At 37.4% G+C, this 15346-nt stretch overlaps 1 protein-coding gene across 11 annotated transcripts in view; it reads right to left on the bottom strand.

The window, feature by feature from the left end:
• LOC106054959 (rap guanine nucleotide exchange factor 6-like) overlaps positions 1–15346 on the bottom strand; it is a 71309-nt gene that overhangs the window by 32957 nt on the left and 23006 nt on the right. For 4 of the 11 annotated variants that reach the window (XM_013211049.2, XM_056020420.1, XM_013211081.2 and 1 more), the window contains exon 1: positions 2306–4039. The exons of 2 other annotated variants lie outside the window; for them this stretch is intronic. In XM_013211049.2, coding sequence (XP_013066503.2) covers positions 2306–3243 — 938 coding nt within the window. In that variant the 5' untranslated portion in view covers positions 3244–4039. Of the gene's footprint in view, positions 1–2305; positions 4040–5606; positions 5736–7695; positions 7966–15346 lie in introns of those variants that run through there. 5 more of the 11 variants (XM_013211058.2, XM_013211073.2, XM_056020418.1 and 2 more) reach the window with 4 other exon arrangements.

Raw genomic sequence — 15346 nt, 5'->3', positions numbered from 1 at the left:
ATCTATATATATTGTTCTTGTTATAGTAGTAATGCTGATTATAGTAGTAATAGTGAGATGGATGGACAATCCTAATCAAACTGAATTTCCATTAGTTTGGACCAAACAAATTTTATCTTATTTTGGTTGTTGAACTTTAAGCTGCTGGTTGGTTTTAAATCATTTGTGAAACCCTCTTATTCATTGAATTCATTGAGGACTTTATCATCATGTATTAAGGAATGATTATTCTGAGAAAAATTTCCAAGGAGAAACAGGAAGAAAATATAATAAAACTTAATAAACAGGATATTGTGAAAACAAGGAATGAAACATAGCATACAATGAGTGATAATAAACATTGGTAGCTTGCAAGGATGTTTTTTTTTAAAGAGTTTTATCCCAAAAAGGAACCAGGGAGAAAGACGTTTTCACAGAATGAAAAGTATGCTTAGAAAGTCACTTGAGCAAAAAAAAATGTTTTATTAGCCTATATTGCTTTTCATCTATTTTAGTAGAAGTTTACTAAAAGTATGTATTTTAAAATGTCTGACCAGATAAATAGGTCAAGTACAGGATGTGTGCTCTATTGATAGTAGCTGTCACCATATAGAAGTATATATACTGAAATTATGAGACTTTATTTTTAAAGTCTGACTAGTTTCTTATGGTTTAGAAAAAATGTATTTCTTATGGTTTACAGAAAATGTATTTCTTATGGTTTACGGAAGAAAATGTATTTCTTATGGTTAAGGGAAGAAGATGTATTTCTTATGGTTTAGGGAAGAAGATGCATTTCTTATGGTTAAGGGAAGAAGATGTATTTCTTATCTTAAGCTTTAGAGAAGATGATGTATTTCTTATGGTTTAGAGAAGAAGATGTATTTCTTAAGGTTTAGAGAAGAAGATGTATTACTTAGGGTTTAGAGAAGAAGATGTATTTCTTAAGGTTTGGAGAAGAAGATGTATTTCTTAAGGTTTAGAGAAGAAGATGTATTTCTTGTCTTATGGTTTAGAGAAGATGTATTTCTTGTCTTATGGTTTAGAGAAGATGTATTTCTTGTCTTATGGTTTAGAGAAGATGTATTTCTCATAGTTAAGAGAAGAAGATGTATTTCTTATAGTTAAGAGAAGAAGATGTATTTCAAAAATAAAGTCTAATAAAAGCTATATAAGTTAGTGAAAATATTTCATTATCATTTTTATTTTTGTGATCAAAATAGATGCAATGGTTACTTATAGACTAGTAACCCTTGTTTTATTACCCATACATAAAGTCTTTGAAAAAACAAAAGGTGAAAAAGGCAAAGGGTTAAATTATTATATGAGATCTAGATCATTATAGGCCATTCTTTAGTTTATATGAACACCATCCACTTAAAAGTTATTTCATTGTATAACAAGTAACATGATCTTGTGCTCTAATAATTATTTCATCCATTTTGTTTTTATTACCCACACATTAATACACATCACACACGTTTTGCACACAGATACACTTAACAGATTGTTATCATTCTGAGGCTTCAGTTTGAAAATAATGTCTGAGTACAATCAACCTTTAGTGCATAGAAGATTATATAACAGCTCAAGTTCTCACAAAATCTGTGAGCCTTTTGGGATTGGTCCCAATACCAAACCATTGTAACTATATAATACAATATTTATTTACTACCACAATCAAGATCAGACCTATATCTAATAAAGATGTAGTAATTTTCAAGTGATCAAATAGGTTTCAATAATTGGCTGGTTACAAAAGGATTATGTGCAAACAAAGGGAACTGACTCCCATAATTATGAATTATTCTTTCAGTCCTATTAGACAATAAACACACCTAGAATATTGAAGGCCATTATGTCTTTTTTCTTAAATCTGATATCTGTTTGCAAACATCTTAGCAAAGGATTATTGAAGTATAATTCATTAAGCTAGTGCTTTATAGAAGATGTCATTTGAAAATGATTCATCAGACAAATGAAAAATCTTCCATGGCATATGAGTTCTTGGTCCTCACTGCATAGACAATTTAAAATCCATCTTGGCATCTCTCAGACTTACTTGCAATGCCTTTTAAAATACTCAGGGTTCTCTTACAGTATAGTGTTAGCCAAAGAGGTTCATTGGTATTTCTGTGATGCTCTGTGATAAGAGTTCTAGTATCAAAGAATGCTGGCCTGTTCTCATAAGCCTTATCCCCAAACCCAAATCCTTTCAACCTTTTTATTTTAAAATATAACTGAATACTATTGTTACAAAGAGAAAGGACTTGAAAAGTGTCACAAAGTCATTCCATACCACAATGATATCTGAAGTCTAACTTACCTGAGTGCTGCACCTTTAGAACTACTTTGTGTCAGAGGTGTTGGCCAGAACACCTCATCACAGTCATCTGGTGTTTCAACAATAATATCCTGACATGGGCTACATGCCTGTTTCAACAACATTCTGGTGTTGGGCATATTATCCTGATCATAAGAAATATGATGAGAACCACTGTGGGGTTCTGAAAGGTATGGTTCCAGCTTGTATCCAGGGCTCTCCAGTGGTCGCTGTATCCTAGATGGGGACTGCTGTGTCCACTTGCCAGATGGGCTAGTTTCAATCTGTACATCCTGATCTAAATCAGTTTCTTGGAATCCACTGAGTGGCGCCACATTCTTAACTCCAGCCATTGTAGTAGAATGACAATGAAATGGTTGTCGTGGTGTCTGGTGAGAAGCGATTGATGAGTTCAAAGGGTTCATTGATGTGGAAGGCACGAGGAACAGGCGGTACAGATGCTGCGTGGACAGATCAAAGACGCCCTTGTTCATGAAGTAAGGTCGGCTAGTGAAATAACGGTTACCTAGATGCCAAACATTGGAAACAAACTGTTGATCACGGACACCGTCCACTGTCTCAACAGGACATGACACACTTCTCACGTGCGCTACGGGCCTGCCTCCCCCGCCTTTATCCACCGCCCAATGTTCTTGTTCAGTCTTTGGCATTATTGCCGTTCTGTTACTGGAATCTGGAGGGCGGTATCTCCCGGTGGTGGCTGTCCGTGATTGTCCGACGACCATATACTGACCGCCCCTCACACAACCATTCAGTGACCTCAGTGGGCGAGGACAAAGAACTAACCTGGCTCTGCGCTGGTGTCTGTTATCGACGTATATCCAATCTTGAACATTGCCAGACACAACTAAGAGTCTTGTATTCACGCCTTGATTAGCTCCCCTCGGATTGTTTAGCGTCTTTCTCCTATCACCCATCATCGATAATTAATTGATAATTAATATCAAAATAAAATTATTTCGTTATTGTGTTTGTAAAAAAGTTTAGTGCATCATTTTTTTATCGGCTTCAATTTGTTTAAGTTATTACGTTATGTCGCAAAGAAACGCGGTTATTCAAGATAAGACAAATCACAGTGCGACTGCGTCAATTAGAAAACAATCAAAGAAAGCTTATCGCCACGTAGAGTTAATTAGAATGCTCACATGAATACGAGTGAACGCCCTATATATACGTCCAACAGGTCGACGCTTGCCTAAACTAATTAGTTCTATCAAAGCCAGATAATACCCAAAGTCCAGTCATTCAAACAACAAGCAACAACGTTATCTTTTATTAGGCAAGAATCGCGAACGCGTCAAACAAAACTGTAGAAACCTAGAACTTAGAACTCCGTTCAATGAACTCTTCAGTGTCCCAAACCAATGAACCAAGTCCGCACACAGTTATGTCCTTGTCGGAGCGGATTATAAAGTGAAGAAGCAGGTCTATAATCCATAAGACGAAGATTTCCGTGCCAACATGATGGAGCAGACGACTCAGAAACATCCATTACAAGCAGGCTCTCACCTTGTCACCACGGTACACACACAATGTACCGTAGGAAAGGGGGGGGGGAATGTTAAACAAACACCAGCAAAGTGCAGGTCTGTGGTGGGAGTCAAGATCAAGATACTTTCAGAGAGGAGACAATCAACGCACCTCTATGCCTAGTGGGACTGCCACATCCTAGACAATGAAAGTATCATCAAACAACTCGGTGCTTCTGCTAAAAAGAATCTCTCATTTACTACAGTGAGGGGTTTGCTAATCTTTCGCAACAGCAAGGGGAAAAATAACGGGGACTGGGGGGGGGGGGTTTAGGGGGGATTTAGACACCAGTCATACATAACTTATATAAACTTATATAGTGTAGAAGAAGTTCACTCCTCTTGCGATTCAGCTTGTATGTGTAGAATAACTTCATTCAGAGCTACAGATAACAACTTGCTAGCGAGAACAACACCAACCATTGTCCGTTGGTTTATCAACAGGGGTGGGAGAACTCACGGGATGGAATCAAGTCAGAACAATGTCATTTGAAGCTTACCAACAGAAACTATTGAGATACACGCTGACTAAAAGGTTGGCTGTACATACAAAGTATCGCCATTGGCCTGACCAGATACACGGTCTCGCTCTGTACCAAATAGATGTTGGAGACGAAACATCCATCAACATGGCCCGCCCCATTTCTTTGAGTAATGATTTCTTAGATCAAGTAGTGGTACTGCTACATGGAAGTGTATCTACTGAAATAGTTAAGTACATTACTGAGTACACACTCAAGTACTAGGTAAGTAACACACTGAAAGTACTAGGTAAAAAACACACTCAAGTACTAGGTAGCCTAAGTAACACACTTAAGTAACACACACAAGTACTGGGTAAGTAACACACTCAAGTACTTGGTAAGTAACACACTTAAGTAAACCAATGATTTAAAGAAAAAAAAAAGAATGTTATCAGGAAAGAGGAAATCAATGGAAATGAAAAACTTATCAAAGTAATTCTAATTTTGTTAGGTTTTTTTTTTTTTTTTTTTTACGGGCGTTTAAATTTGATACCTTTCTATGTGATTATATCTATGTAATTTTATGTATGTCTCTTGGGCGTCGATAGTGACAGCGCTATTGACCCGAGGCTCCAGGATGCGGGACCTAATGCCCTCTACTACTTATGTGTCACTCAGTTTGAAAAAAACAAAACTGAGGAATCGAACACTTGGCCAGTCACTTACGGGCAGTAGGTAAAGGAACAAGATGAAACAATGACCTAAAAAAAAGTGTCGGAAAGGAACTATCAAAAGCACAAGGTATTGCGACATGGTCAGTCGTGACACAAGCCAGACATTCTTGAAGGAAAAAAAAACTGAGTAAGGCGGAAAAGTTCATCCCCCCACAGGCAAGGAGTGTGAAGGCCAGGAGTTGAAAAACTTTGATGGAATGACATTCTCAAGAAAGTCAGTGACTCAAGACATAGTAGTTATGTGCAGACAGATAGCAACCTAAACACTAAGGTATACAACCGCAAGGTATTTCGTCAACACTGGCGACATAAAACATCCAATCATAGGTCACTTTAGCAGCAACAATCAATACACAATAGAATCGGCAGCTATTTCTAGTGTTTCTAGGCCCGAATACTACAGCGACATGGAAGTCGCGATCATTCATGTTACATTTTTATTTAGCCACGCTGATAGAACGTTTATTTCCCGACATCCAAACACCAGTGATTATTTTTTTATCTCTTAACTATGAACCAAAGAATATCAAGAAAAAACTAGGAATGCATCCGCTACGTAGTGATAAAGTAACAAGTCCCAAGTGTGTTAGAAAAACAAATAGCAATCCAGCGTTCACGTAGTTCCTAGCTATATGTTCTCGTGACAGCCATGATGATTGTTTCTTGTGGTTTCTCTATGTAAGTACAAATGTTTAGGTGAAAGAATGGGGGACACGGTTGGTGCAACGCGTGCAGTGGATACCGTCAGATATCTACACTATAAGCCTACTACAATACACACACACACAGGCAGATAAGACAGGAGGGGAAGAGAAAGGGGGGGGACACTAAGGACATAAAGATGACGTAGCTAGTGAAGGTAGCAGCGAGTTCTTTTCTCTCTATTCCTTTACTTACTGCAAGACTGAGACGGGAACGCCGTGTAGTGACTCCAAAGAGAGAAACAGTCCAGACGAGTTTTAAAGAAGAAAATGGCTTCATTCTTTTGATCGGCAAACACTGGGTCTATGTAGATCTAGGCAGCACACGAATGGTAATAAGTGTAAGCAAGTTATGTGGCAGCACGTTCTTGAAGACTTATGTCAGTTAAGACGTAGGTCTTATGGCAGCCCAAGTCAGAGAGGTTCCCAAGAGTTAATAGAGCTCGTGTTGATTATTGTATTAGTGTATAATTAAAGTTGATATTTATTTTAAAGTTGCTCCAGAATGTTTGCTTATGAATCTTAAATAGTGCTAGTGATAAAAGAAAGTTATTCCTCTTATTAGGGGGCATGGTGGCCGAGTGGTAAAGCGTTGACTTCCCAACCGAAAGGTCTCGAGTAGGACGTAATCATCTTCTTTTTTGAAGTAACGTCTGTATTATATAAGATAAGATAAGAGTTCGAATCCTAAGAGTGACATTTAGGAACTTCGGGAATTTCTTGAACTTCTATAGGCTGCCTGGAATACGTAAAGGCGGTTGATGGTTGTGCTGATCACATGAGACTCTCGTTCACCTTCGGCCATAGAAAACAGGCAAGCTTTACATCATCTGCCCCCATAGATTGCAAGCTCTGTATTCGGCTCTCGGAGAGAGAATTTCACCAACAATAACTATTGGAGACTATCTACTTAGCCCTGAGTCCGTGTCAAAAGTAACAACGTAATATTACAGGCAGTGAGGAAGAAAATGACGGAAAGGGGACTGAAGAAGGTGGCCTGACCCTTGCTGTAGCTTGTTAAGTGTGTCGCATTCAGAGCAAACTTAACCTCATTCAACATTCACAAAGATTGGAAAAGAGCTCACACACACACGAGAACATAAACCGGTCAAAGGTTGAAAAGGCCACACACGCACATTTAGTCCAATCGTGAGATGTTTCTCTTGCTTGTTGGCGACAGAAAGTCTTCTTCAATTGTAGGAATAAAAAAAATAGTTTTTGCTTTCAAGTAATCACAACAATTTTCCATAAATCTGTCTTAGTCTTTACTCTACATCGGCCTAACTTAAGATAACTGGTGTCGGTGATTTATTTCTTTAAAAAAAAGCTACACATTATATGGAGTACTCAGAACCACGTGAATGCTTAGACTATCATGAACTGAACAATGTCAGACTAGCATATATTTGATAGTCAGTGCTTATCTAAAGGAACTAACTCTACATTGGCAGACGTATTATTTCAATATTGTAAGATATATTTCCCTTTTTCGATATCAAAACAAAATTAATTAATACCACTATTTTCTTTTTTTTTTTGTGATTCATGTTTTGTTAGGATAATTGGAATAGGAATAGGACTTGACCCGAGCGTGTCCAACATGTGTACCAGACAACAGTTGATGTCAGCTTAGTAAGAAGGGAAAGAAATAAAAGCAATCTCACATTTCTGTCAGGCTGTTTGGATATTCCAACAATGTAACTATTTCCTTTTTCCACCCAATTTCCTAAGCTCTAATTACTAGATCTACTTAACAAGTTTTCACTCGATCTATTTCTTTCTGTTTATGATTTGTAATGACAAAGACAATATAAAGGGATACCACCGAGAAAACAAAGTATTTAATATAGTTCAGATTAGTATTAAAAGGATTACGTCCCTTCAAGCTTAAGGTGTAAAAAGTGCAAAGAAAGTGAAGAAGACAATGTCTGAGCCAATACGTACATGCTACTCTCGTCACTGCTCATTGAAGGCCGCTACATTCCTCCACAACTGTCAGGGCATGTCCTGTCAACACAGACTGAGTTCAATCCAAGTCATGTCTGCTCTTGCGCACACACACAACTGTTTTATTCTAATCCAAGTACGTAGTAGCCATACAGTTTTTATTCTAATCCAAGTAATTTATCCATCACACAAAGAAACAAACTTGAATTCTACTTTAAGCAATGCATCTTCTCCGTACGGAGCATATATGCACATATATATATATATATATATATATATATATATATATATATATATATATATATATATATATATATATATATATATATATATATATATATGCAGAGTCCTATTGTTATTTTAATCCACGTACTGTAACAGAGTTTTAATATCCACGTTAGGTATCTACCACACACAGAACACTTCCATGTTTTTCCTCATAGCATTATACTGAGACCATATATGTAGAATATAGTTAATCTGACTATCTGTTTTCATAAGAAAGCTAATAGTCAAACACAGTGGCGTAGCTAGAGTATATGGTGCCTGGTGCGGTACTCATCTTGATGCCCCCCCCCCCAAAAAAAAAACAAAAAAACTAATCAATAACATTGCAAAACCTTACTTTTTTTGTTCAAAATAATATATATTCATTAATCAAATATTGTTATTTCAAAAAAATCGCTTTTACATAAACATACTACAAATGAATTTTACGCGCTTTCTTGCTGGCAAAAGTATCAATAATTTTATCAATTTTTTTCCACCAGCTCTTGTTTAATGGACAAAATTGACAAATTAGTGAGTCATCGTTGATCGCAAGTAATTCTTGATCAGTTTAAGTTTGGAAAAACTTCTCTCGCATGTAGCGACGTTTACCGCAAAAGTAAAAAATATGCGAATCATGATGACGATATTCGGGACTGAATCATCTAGCTGATATTTATTTATAAATTTCAAGAGCTCAACAGGTCCTTGTTTTGGAAGTGCGGAGGCTTCTGATGAAACTGTGACAAACCGTTGAAGCCTCTTTCGCTCCAGCAGAAATTCGTTTTTATCAATGTCGCTAGGAGTACTATCGAGATTGATTTCGACCTGAGGATTTAATAGCTGGGAAGGCGACAAAACTTGATATCTATCTGCTACATCATGAAGTTGCTCGAATCGGGTGATTATTTCTTGAACAATCCTGTCCAAGGTAGAATAAATTTCCCTTCGTAGCTCTTTGTGTGTAAGTACAGAGTCGTCACTTTTCTCACCAGGCATCTTTTTCTTATGGCCAATACGTTCTTGAGGTTCTGTACTGATTCTCAGATCTGAACACACGCTTTCGGCAAAGGTAATGCTGGCTTCAGCGATGTCATCTCGATTACTACTTTAAAATGTCTCTAATGTTTTTAGTTTGAGTGAGCAGTCTTGAATAGACAATCCTTGTTTTTGAAGGTAGACTTGCGCATCATTAATTTCAGTTAATACAGGAGCCCAAAATCCAAGATAGGTGAGAAAACTATAAGACTGAATAGCAACCAATAATCCACCTGCTTCAGATGTAGTCGATGAATGTATCCCTAACCATCTTGACGGCTTCTCCTCTGGCGCTCCAGCGGGTCTCAACTAAACGTTTAAGGCTAGTTCCGGTTATTTTGATATCCCAGCGGTGTATTGAAGTTGAGAAAAAGGCGTGTAAACGGTCCAGTGTACCAAAAAATGTTACCGAATTGACTGACTTCAGCTTCAGCAGCTCGAATTTCTGCTAAATTAAGAGAATGGTTTGAGCAGGCAATGAATAGTGACTTCTAGAATACGTTTTTGGACACCGTAGTTTTGACCTTTCATGACCGCAGCATTATCATAGCCTTGACCCCTGCAGTCCATTATGTCTAAGCCATCCGAACGCAGTTTCTCTAGAATCATCTCAGCGATTCCAGCAGCATGCTTGTCCTTTGTGTCGATGAAGTCAACAAAAGACTCACAAACCTGCACCCCGTCATTATCCATGACAGCGTACAGTAAAATTTGGGAAGTTTGATCAATTTTTCAGATGTCAGGTGTACTGTCAAAAATAATAGAGAAATATTTGGCTTGTTTTACTTGCAGTATGATTTGTTTTTTAGCGTGATCCCCCAATATTGTAATAAATTCATTTTGTATTTGTGGAGACATGTATGTATTCGGTCTGGAACAAAGCTTAGTTCGAAGCACATGCTCCCTCAAGAGTGGATCGTACTTTGATAGTAATTTTACTAACTCTCCAGGTTTTCGTCTCTTGTATAATCAAATCTTGGGCCTTGTTGTCAATATTGTTCCCTACTCTCAGGCGAACTTCAAGTTCCCTCCAAGCAAGCGATGACTGAATGTGAGCCCTGCTGGTCTCGTGTTTTTCTATTTTCGGGGATAACCTCCACCACTCATTGAATCCATCTTTGGATTTAAATGAAGATTTGGTACTTGATCTTGTTGAGAAAAGTATGCAGGGGAAGCAAAATAAGGATTCTTTTTTTTTTTTTGCGAATAACACATCCACTTTCTAAGAACTTTCTCGCCGTTTGACATTTGCCGGAAAAAAAACAAGCCTTTGAAAGCTTTCTAGACTTTCCTTTTGCTGATTCTTGATGTCTATACACCTCTCTGAATTGACTATCCACACGCTGAACTGTTTCAGATCCTTGAGTGACAATTAACTAGTTAATTAAAAAAAAAACTCGTAGAAAACAAAGGTTAGCTTATTTAAAAATATTGACATTACAATAGAATTATTTCCAAAATTAAACTATAAAGAATCATAAAGAAATGAATATACTAAGACAATTGTTTAGAGCTAGAGTTTAGAAATATATTTGTAAACTCAATATCTAGATTAAACCAATGGACTAAACAATGAAGTAAGAAAAGGTTGGAATATCTTCTTCTTTATATTACAGAGCATTGATCAGTGTAGTAACAACATAGGCCGTGTGTTCGAAATAAATGTAGTAAATTTGATTCAAACTGTTCTATAGCTTACATTGTATGGAAGAAATAGTCAAGGAGATAAAACAAAATAGTGACATGACTAGTTTATAAATCGTTAGTTCATGTTTAAAATACAGTAGTTTATGTTTGCTCGTGTCCATACAATTAGTCATTTTTACTGAAAAGCTCAGGGAAATAGGAAATTAATACACACTGGGGGGAGTTTAGGTCACTTTTGGTGCCCCTCTCCACTTGGTGCCCTGTGCGGCCCGCACCACCCGCACATTGGTAGCTACGCCACTGGTCAAACATTATGGAAGTCAACACATTCTCCTCCAATAGAATATATTCACTACAAGCAAATTGCTGTTTGTCTAAGGTCGACTGTGTCACTCACAACAAATAGATGTTAATACAGTCACTTATGAGGGCAATGAAACATAAATCCCTGTACACAAAAACAGTGCTACAATCCAGAGTGTCCAAGTGTAGCACTGTGTCCACTAGGCAAACATTCTTTTACCAGTGAAAACAATGAGAAGTAACCATCATTCAATTTACATCAACCATCTATTTGAATAGCTTCATGCAATGATGACGCATTCTCCAGTTAGAGTGTTCTCCCTTCCAATACAATCCTCTTCTCACCCGCCCTAAACTTTCACGTGCACGCGTAAAGACAGGGACACACACACGCGAGCACTTTCTCACACGCCCATTCACGATTCCTCCTCCTCCTCCAGACACTCCACAACCCCTCCCCCCTCACAGTAACATTTCACGTCGAGTTGCTCACTTCAATGACCGTACTAAGCTAGTTAGGAGATTTCCATCTATCAGGGGGGCGGAGGCTCCTACAGATATGTTCTAAGTTTCACGAAGAGAGGTCGAAGGCTATCATTACACTATTGTCTCAATAAGTCTCATTTCTCGTAGACAGTGTAGATATATCCGCTCTATTAGATAAACATAACATTGACTTAATCCTCAAAAATTAAGGATCATTTCTCATAGAGAGTGGAGATATATCCGCTCTATTAGATAAACATAACATTGACTCAATAAGTATCATTTCTCATAGAGAGTGGAGATATATCCGCTCTATTAGATAAACATAACATTGACTCAATAAGTATCATTTCTCATAGAGAGTGGAGATATATCCGCTCTATTAGATAAACATAACATTGACTTAATCCTCAATTAACTCTCATTTCTCTCAGAGAATGTACCAGCTCTAAAATTTGATTGAATTCTCAAGTCTCATTTCTCGTAAAGATTTTATCAGATTTGTAAGATACACAAACAAGCCTTTGAAATAAACAAAACGTAAATCTTTGCGTTCTTCAGTTGGTGAGGAATGTGTTAGTTGTGTACTAGTAGACTGCTCGGATTATTCGGCACCAACTAATATAATCTAGGCCAGGCTCATGTATTTTGTTCTGTATTCGTCAACAACTTTATAGAGATCTTCGTTGACAAGAATTTTGTCTAGGGGAAGATATTGTATAAATAATGTATAAATACCTTTAAAACAAATGTAATGATCTTACTGAAGTGCCTTTAGTCTACATGTTACATGACCAAAAAAAATAAAAAAATCAGTGATTCAGGAACCAAAGAACTACCCCTGACTCGAATAGTCAACTCCGCAACTCAGCATTCCACTAACTCCAATGACTACCACTGTACTAAATCTAATGTCCAAGAATCTTCAGTGGAAACTCTATGACTCGCCATAAACTGATTAAAACAAAGTCTGAGACTAAATATAGGACATGGTCATCTGTAACAGTAAGTGGAACTTCCGGTCTTCTTGTGTAAGAAAAAAATATGTAGTATGATTGAAGTGTGGGCATAACAGAGCTCCACTGGTCAGTCCACTGTAAGGAACACAGTTGAGATCTGATTTATCTTAAAGATATGTGGAACATGAACAGATTTAATGGTCAGTTGACTGTAAGGAACACAGTTTAAATCTGATCTATCTTAAAGATATGTGGAACATGAACAGATTTAATGGTCAGTTGACTGTAAGGAACCAGTTTAAATCTGATCTAACTTAAAGATATGTGGAACATGAACGGATTTAATGGTCAGTTGACTGTAAGGATCACAGTTTAGATCTGATCTATCTTAAAGATATGTGGAACATGAACAGATTTAATGGTCAGTTGACTGTAAGGATCACAGTTTAGATCTGATCTATCTTAAAGATATGTGGAACATGAACAGATTTAATGGTCAGTTGACTCTAAATATCACAGTTTAGATCTGATTTATCTTAAAGATATGTGGAACATGAACAGATTTAATGGTCAGTTGACTGTAAGGATCACAGTTTAGATCTGATCTATCTTAAAGATATGTGAAACATGAACAGATTTAATGGTCAGTTGACTGTAAGGATCACAGTTTAGATCTGATCTATCTTAAAGATATGTGGAACATGAACAGATTTAATAGTCAGTTGACTGTAAGGATCACAGTTTAGATCTGATCTATCTTAAAGATAAGTGGAACATGAACGGAAGAAGTATCAACGTTTCATGTAAAAAAAATTCTGGGTACTTTCTACTTGGTTCTTACTTGTCTACTTTGTACTTTTAGTTTATTTAGTACTCGGTACTTACTTTATTTATTATTATGTTTCAACAGTAAAGTTGTCGGGTAGTTAAGGATGGTTAACTACACAAAATTGTCCCAGCTTATTTAGTCCGTTGTTAGTATTTCAAATTTGATATCGTCTGCTAATTTTCTAAGTAATTTTATTGAAATATTTATATTGTATCTAGCATCGCATAAGTCTAGCTGACTTAAATATATCTCATTATACATCCATTAACATTACAATAAATAATGTTACATTGCACGCGTGTTCAATGTTAGTGAAAAGTAAAGTAATGTTAAGTAAAACATATCTCATTCTAGGTTGTACATCCATTATACAACAATCACTAATGTTACGTTACACTTGTGTTCAATGTTAGTAAAAAGGGCGGGGGTATAGAGGAATTAAGTTTGAAATATACATTCTTGATTGCATGTATTCAATAGAAGCTATAAATTAAACCTATTTTGTTTTCAATGAGACAAAGTCAAACTGTCTTGTTAACGTTCCTGTCTACATGAAGTGATTTGCCCTATTTTGTTGTGCAGTTGAGTCAAGTAAGAACTGTTAGGTTAGTACAATCACACAGAGAGCAGAAGTGTTGAGGTAGTAGCGCTGAAGTGGCTACAACCCACACTTTTGATGTTGTTGTTTCCCCCACAGCTTAGGGGGGACTCACTAGAGGGCAGACTCAAGTGGAGTTAAAAAGAGCAAAGTTGGAGGGAAGGGGGGGGGGGAAGAAGGGAGAGAGAGAGAGAGAATAATCAAAAACTTGCCTAAGTGTTCAGTGGCCTCTGTGACATGTTGTACATTCCCAATGTTCTCGAACTAATGAGTTGCAAGAACATCTTACAACTACTTCATGAGGCGAACACGGTTTGAATCCATTTGGAGAACTTGGACTAACGCATCAGAAACAAAAACGAGTAGACAACCCGGTCACGCGCGAATAGTGAGTCCCTTTCAGTACACGTAACAGTTCGTAGACCAAAAAGCATCATTCTTGACCCGATCCCTCCAACCACAACACACACACAGCGTAGGGTGAGGTCTTAGAACTTACCACAAACTACAAAAAGTTTAAGCACACAAAGGTGAGTTTACTGCTAACAGAACCTACCACCAAACTCGAAAATTACTAAACTACAAGAAGAAAGTCAAAGCACAGAAGAAAGGTGAGTACCCCACTTACCTCAACACTAAACATATTTCTTCAAGCAACTAAGACAACTGCACAACAAAAAGTTGGAGCGCGTCACCTCGTTAGGCCTGTGTGTTATTGACACCTGGTCTTGTCACAACAAAGATGAGCAGACAGGAGACGGGGTGACACGTAACGCCTGGACAATCGAGTTCACCTGCTCGAAAAACATCAGCCTCAAAATAACCCAACAGCAGCATCAGCGGGACATAGGCGAGCTGGACAAGCAAGTGAGAGGCCACCAGGGCGTTCACAACTAAACTATCAAAGTCTCCGTCCATCCTCTCCCTAAATAAAAGGAATCTCAACCTGTCACTACATACAACACAATGCGACTTACACAATACAAACAACAGAAGAAGAAACAATTGGAAACTAAATGCAGGCTTACAATTTAAGCAAAGAACACCGCCCCCCCCCCCAATTATTTCACTTAAGTAAACATTTAAATGGAGCTTCAGTAGATAGTCCAAAAATAAAATGCGCTGCAATTTGAAAACCTTTTAATGTTTAAGAAATGCACAATAAAAAAGTTTTGCGTTGTAACAGAGTCTAAACATTTCTTGAACACTTCATGTTTGTGTCAAGACACATTTTAAAATACGGGTACTCATTTTATACAAGGGTATTGACGTATTGAGTATAGAGCAGGAGCTACAGGTTACCATTTAGGATGGGATTGTACACAGCCATTTTCATAAACAAAATCAAAGCAACGCGGCTAAAATATGACCGCATCAATTGCCATCTCTGGTATCTCATTGTATCTGCAAATAATAGTACTAATTAAGCACTGCAACGTGGGTGAATGCTATGACTAGTGGGAAGGACTACATTTAGAAGATGTGGGGTTAACACTGGAGTAAGGTGTCACGTGGACCAAA

Source organism: Biomphalaria glabrata, chromosome 2 (genome assembly GCF_947242115.1).
Source record: "Biomphalaria glabrata chromosome 2, xgBioGlab47.1, whole genome shotgun sequence".
Taxonomy (NCBI): domain Eukaryota; kingdom Metazoa; phylum Mollusca; class Gastropoda; family Planorbidae; genus Biomphalaria; species Biomphalaria glabrata.
Note: the sequence above shows the minus strand (reverse complement) of the source record. Positions and strands in the feature narration are given on the sequence as shown.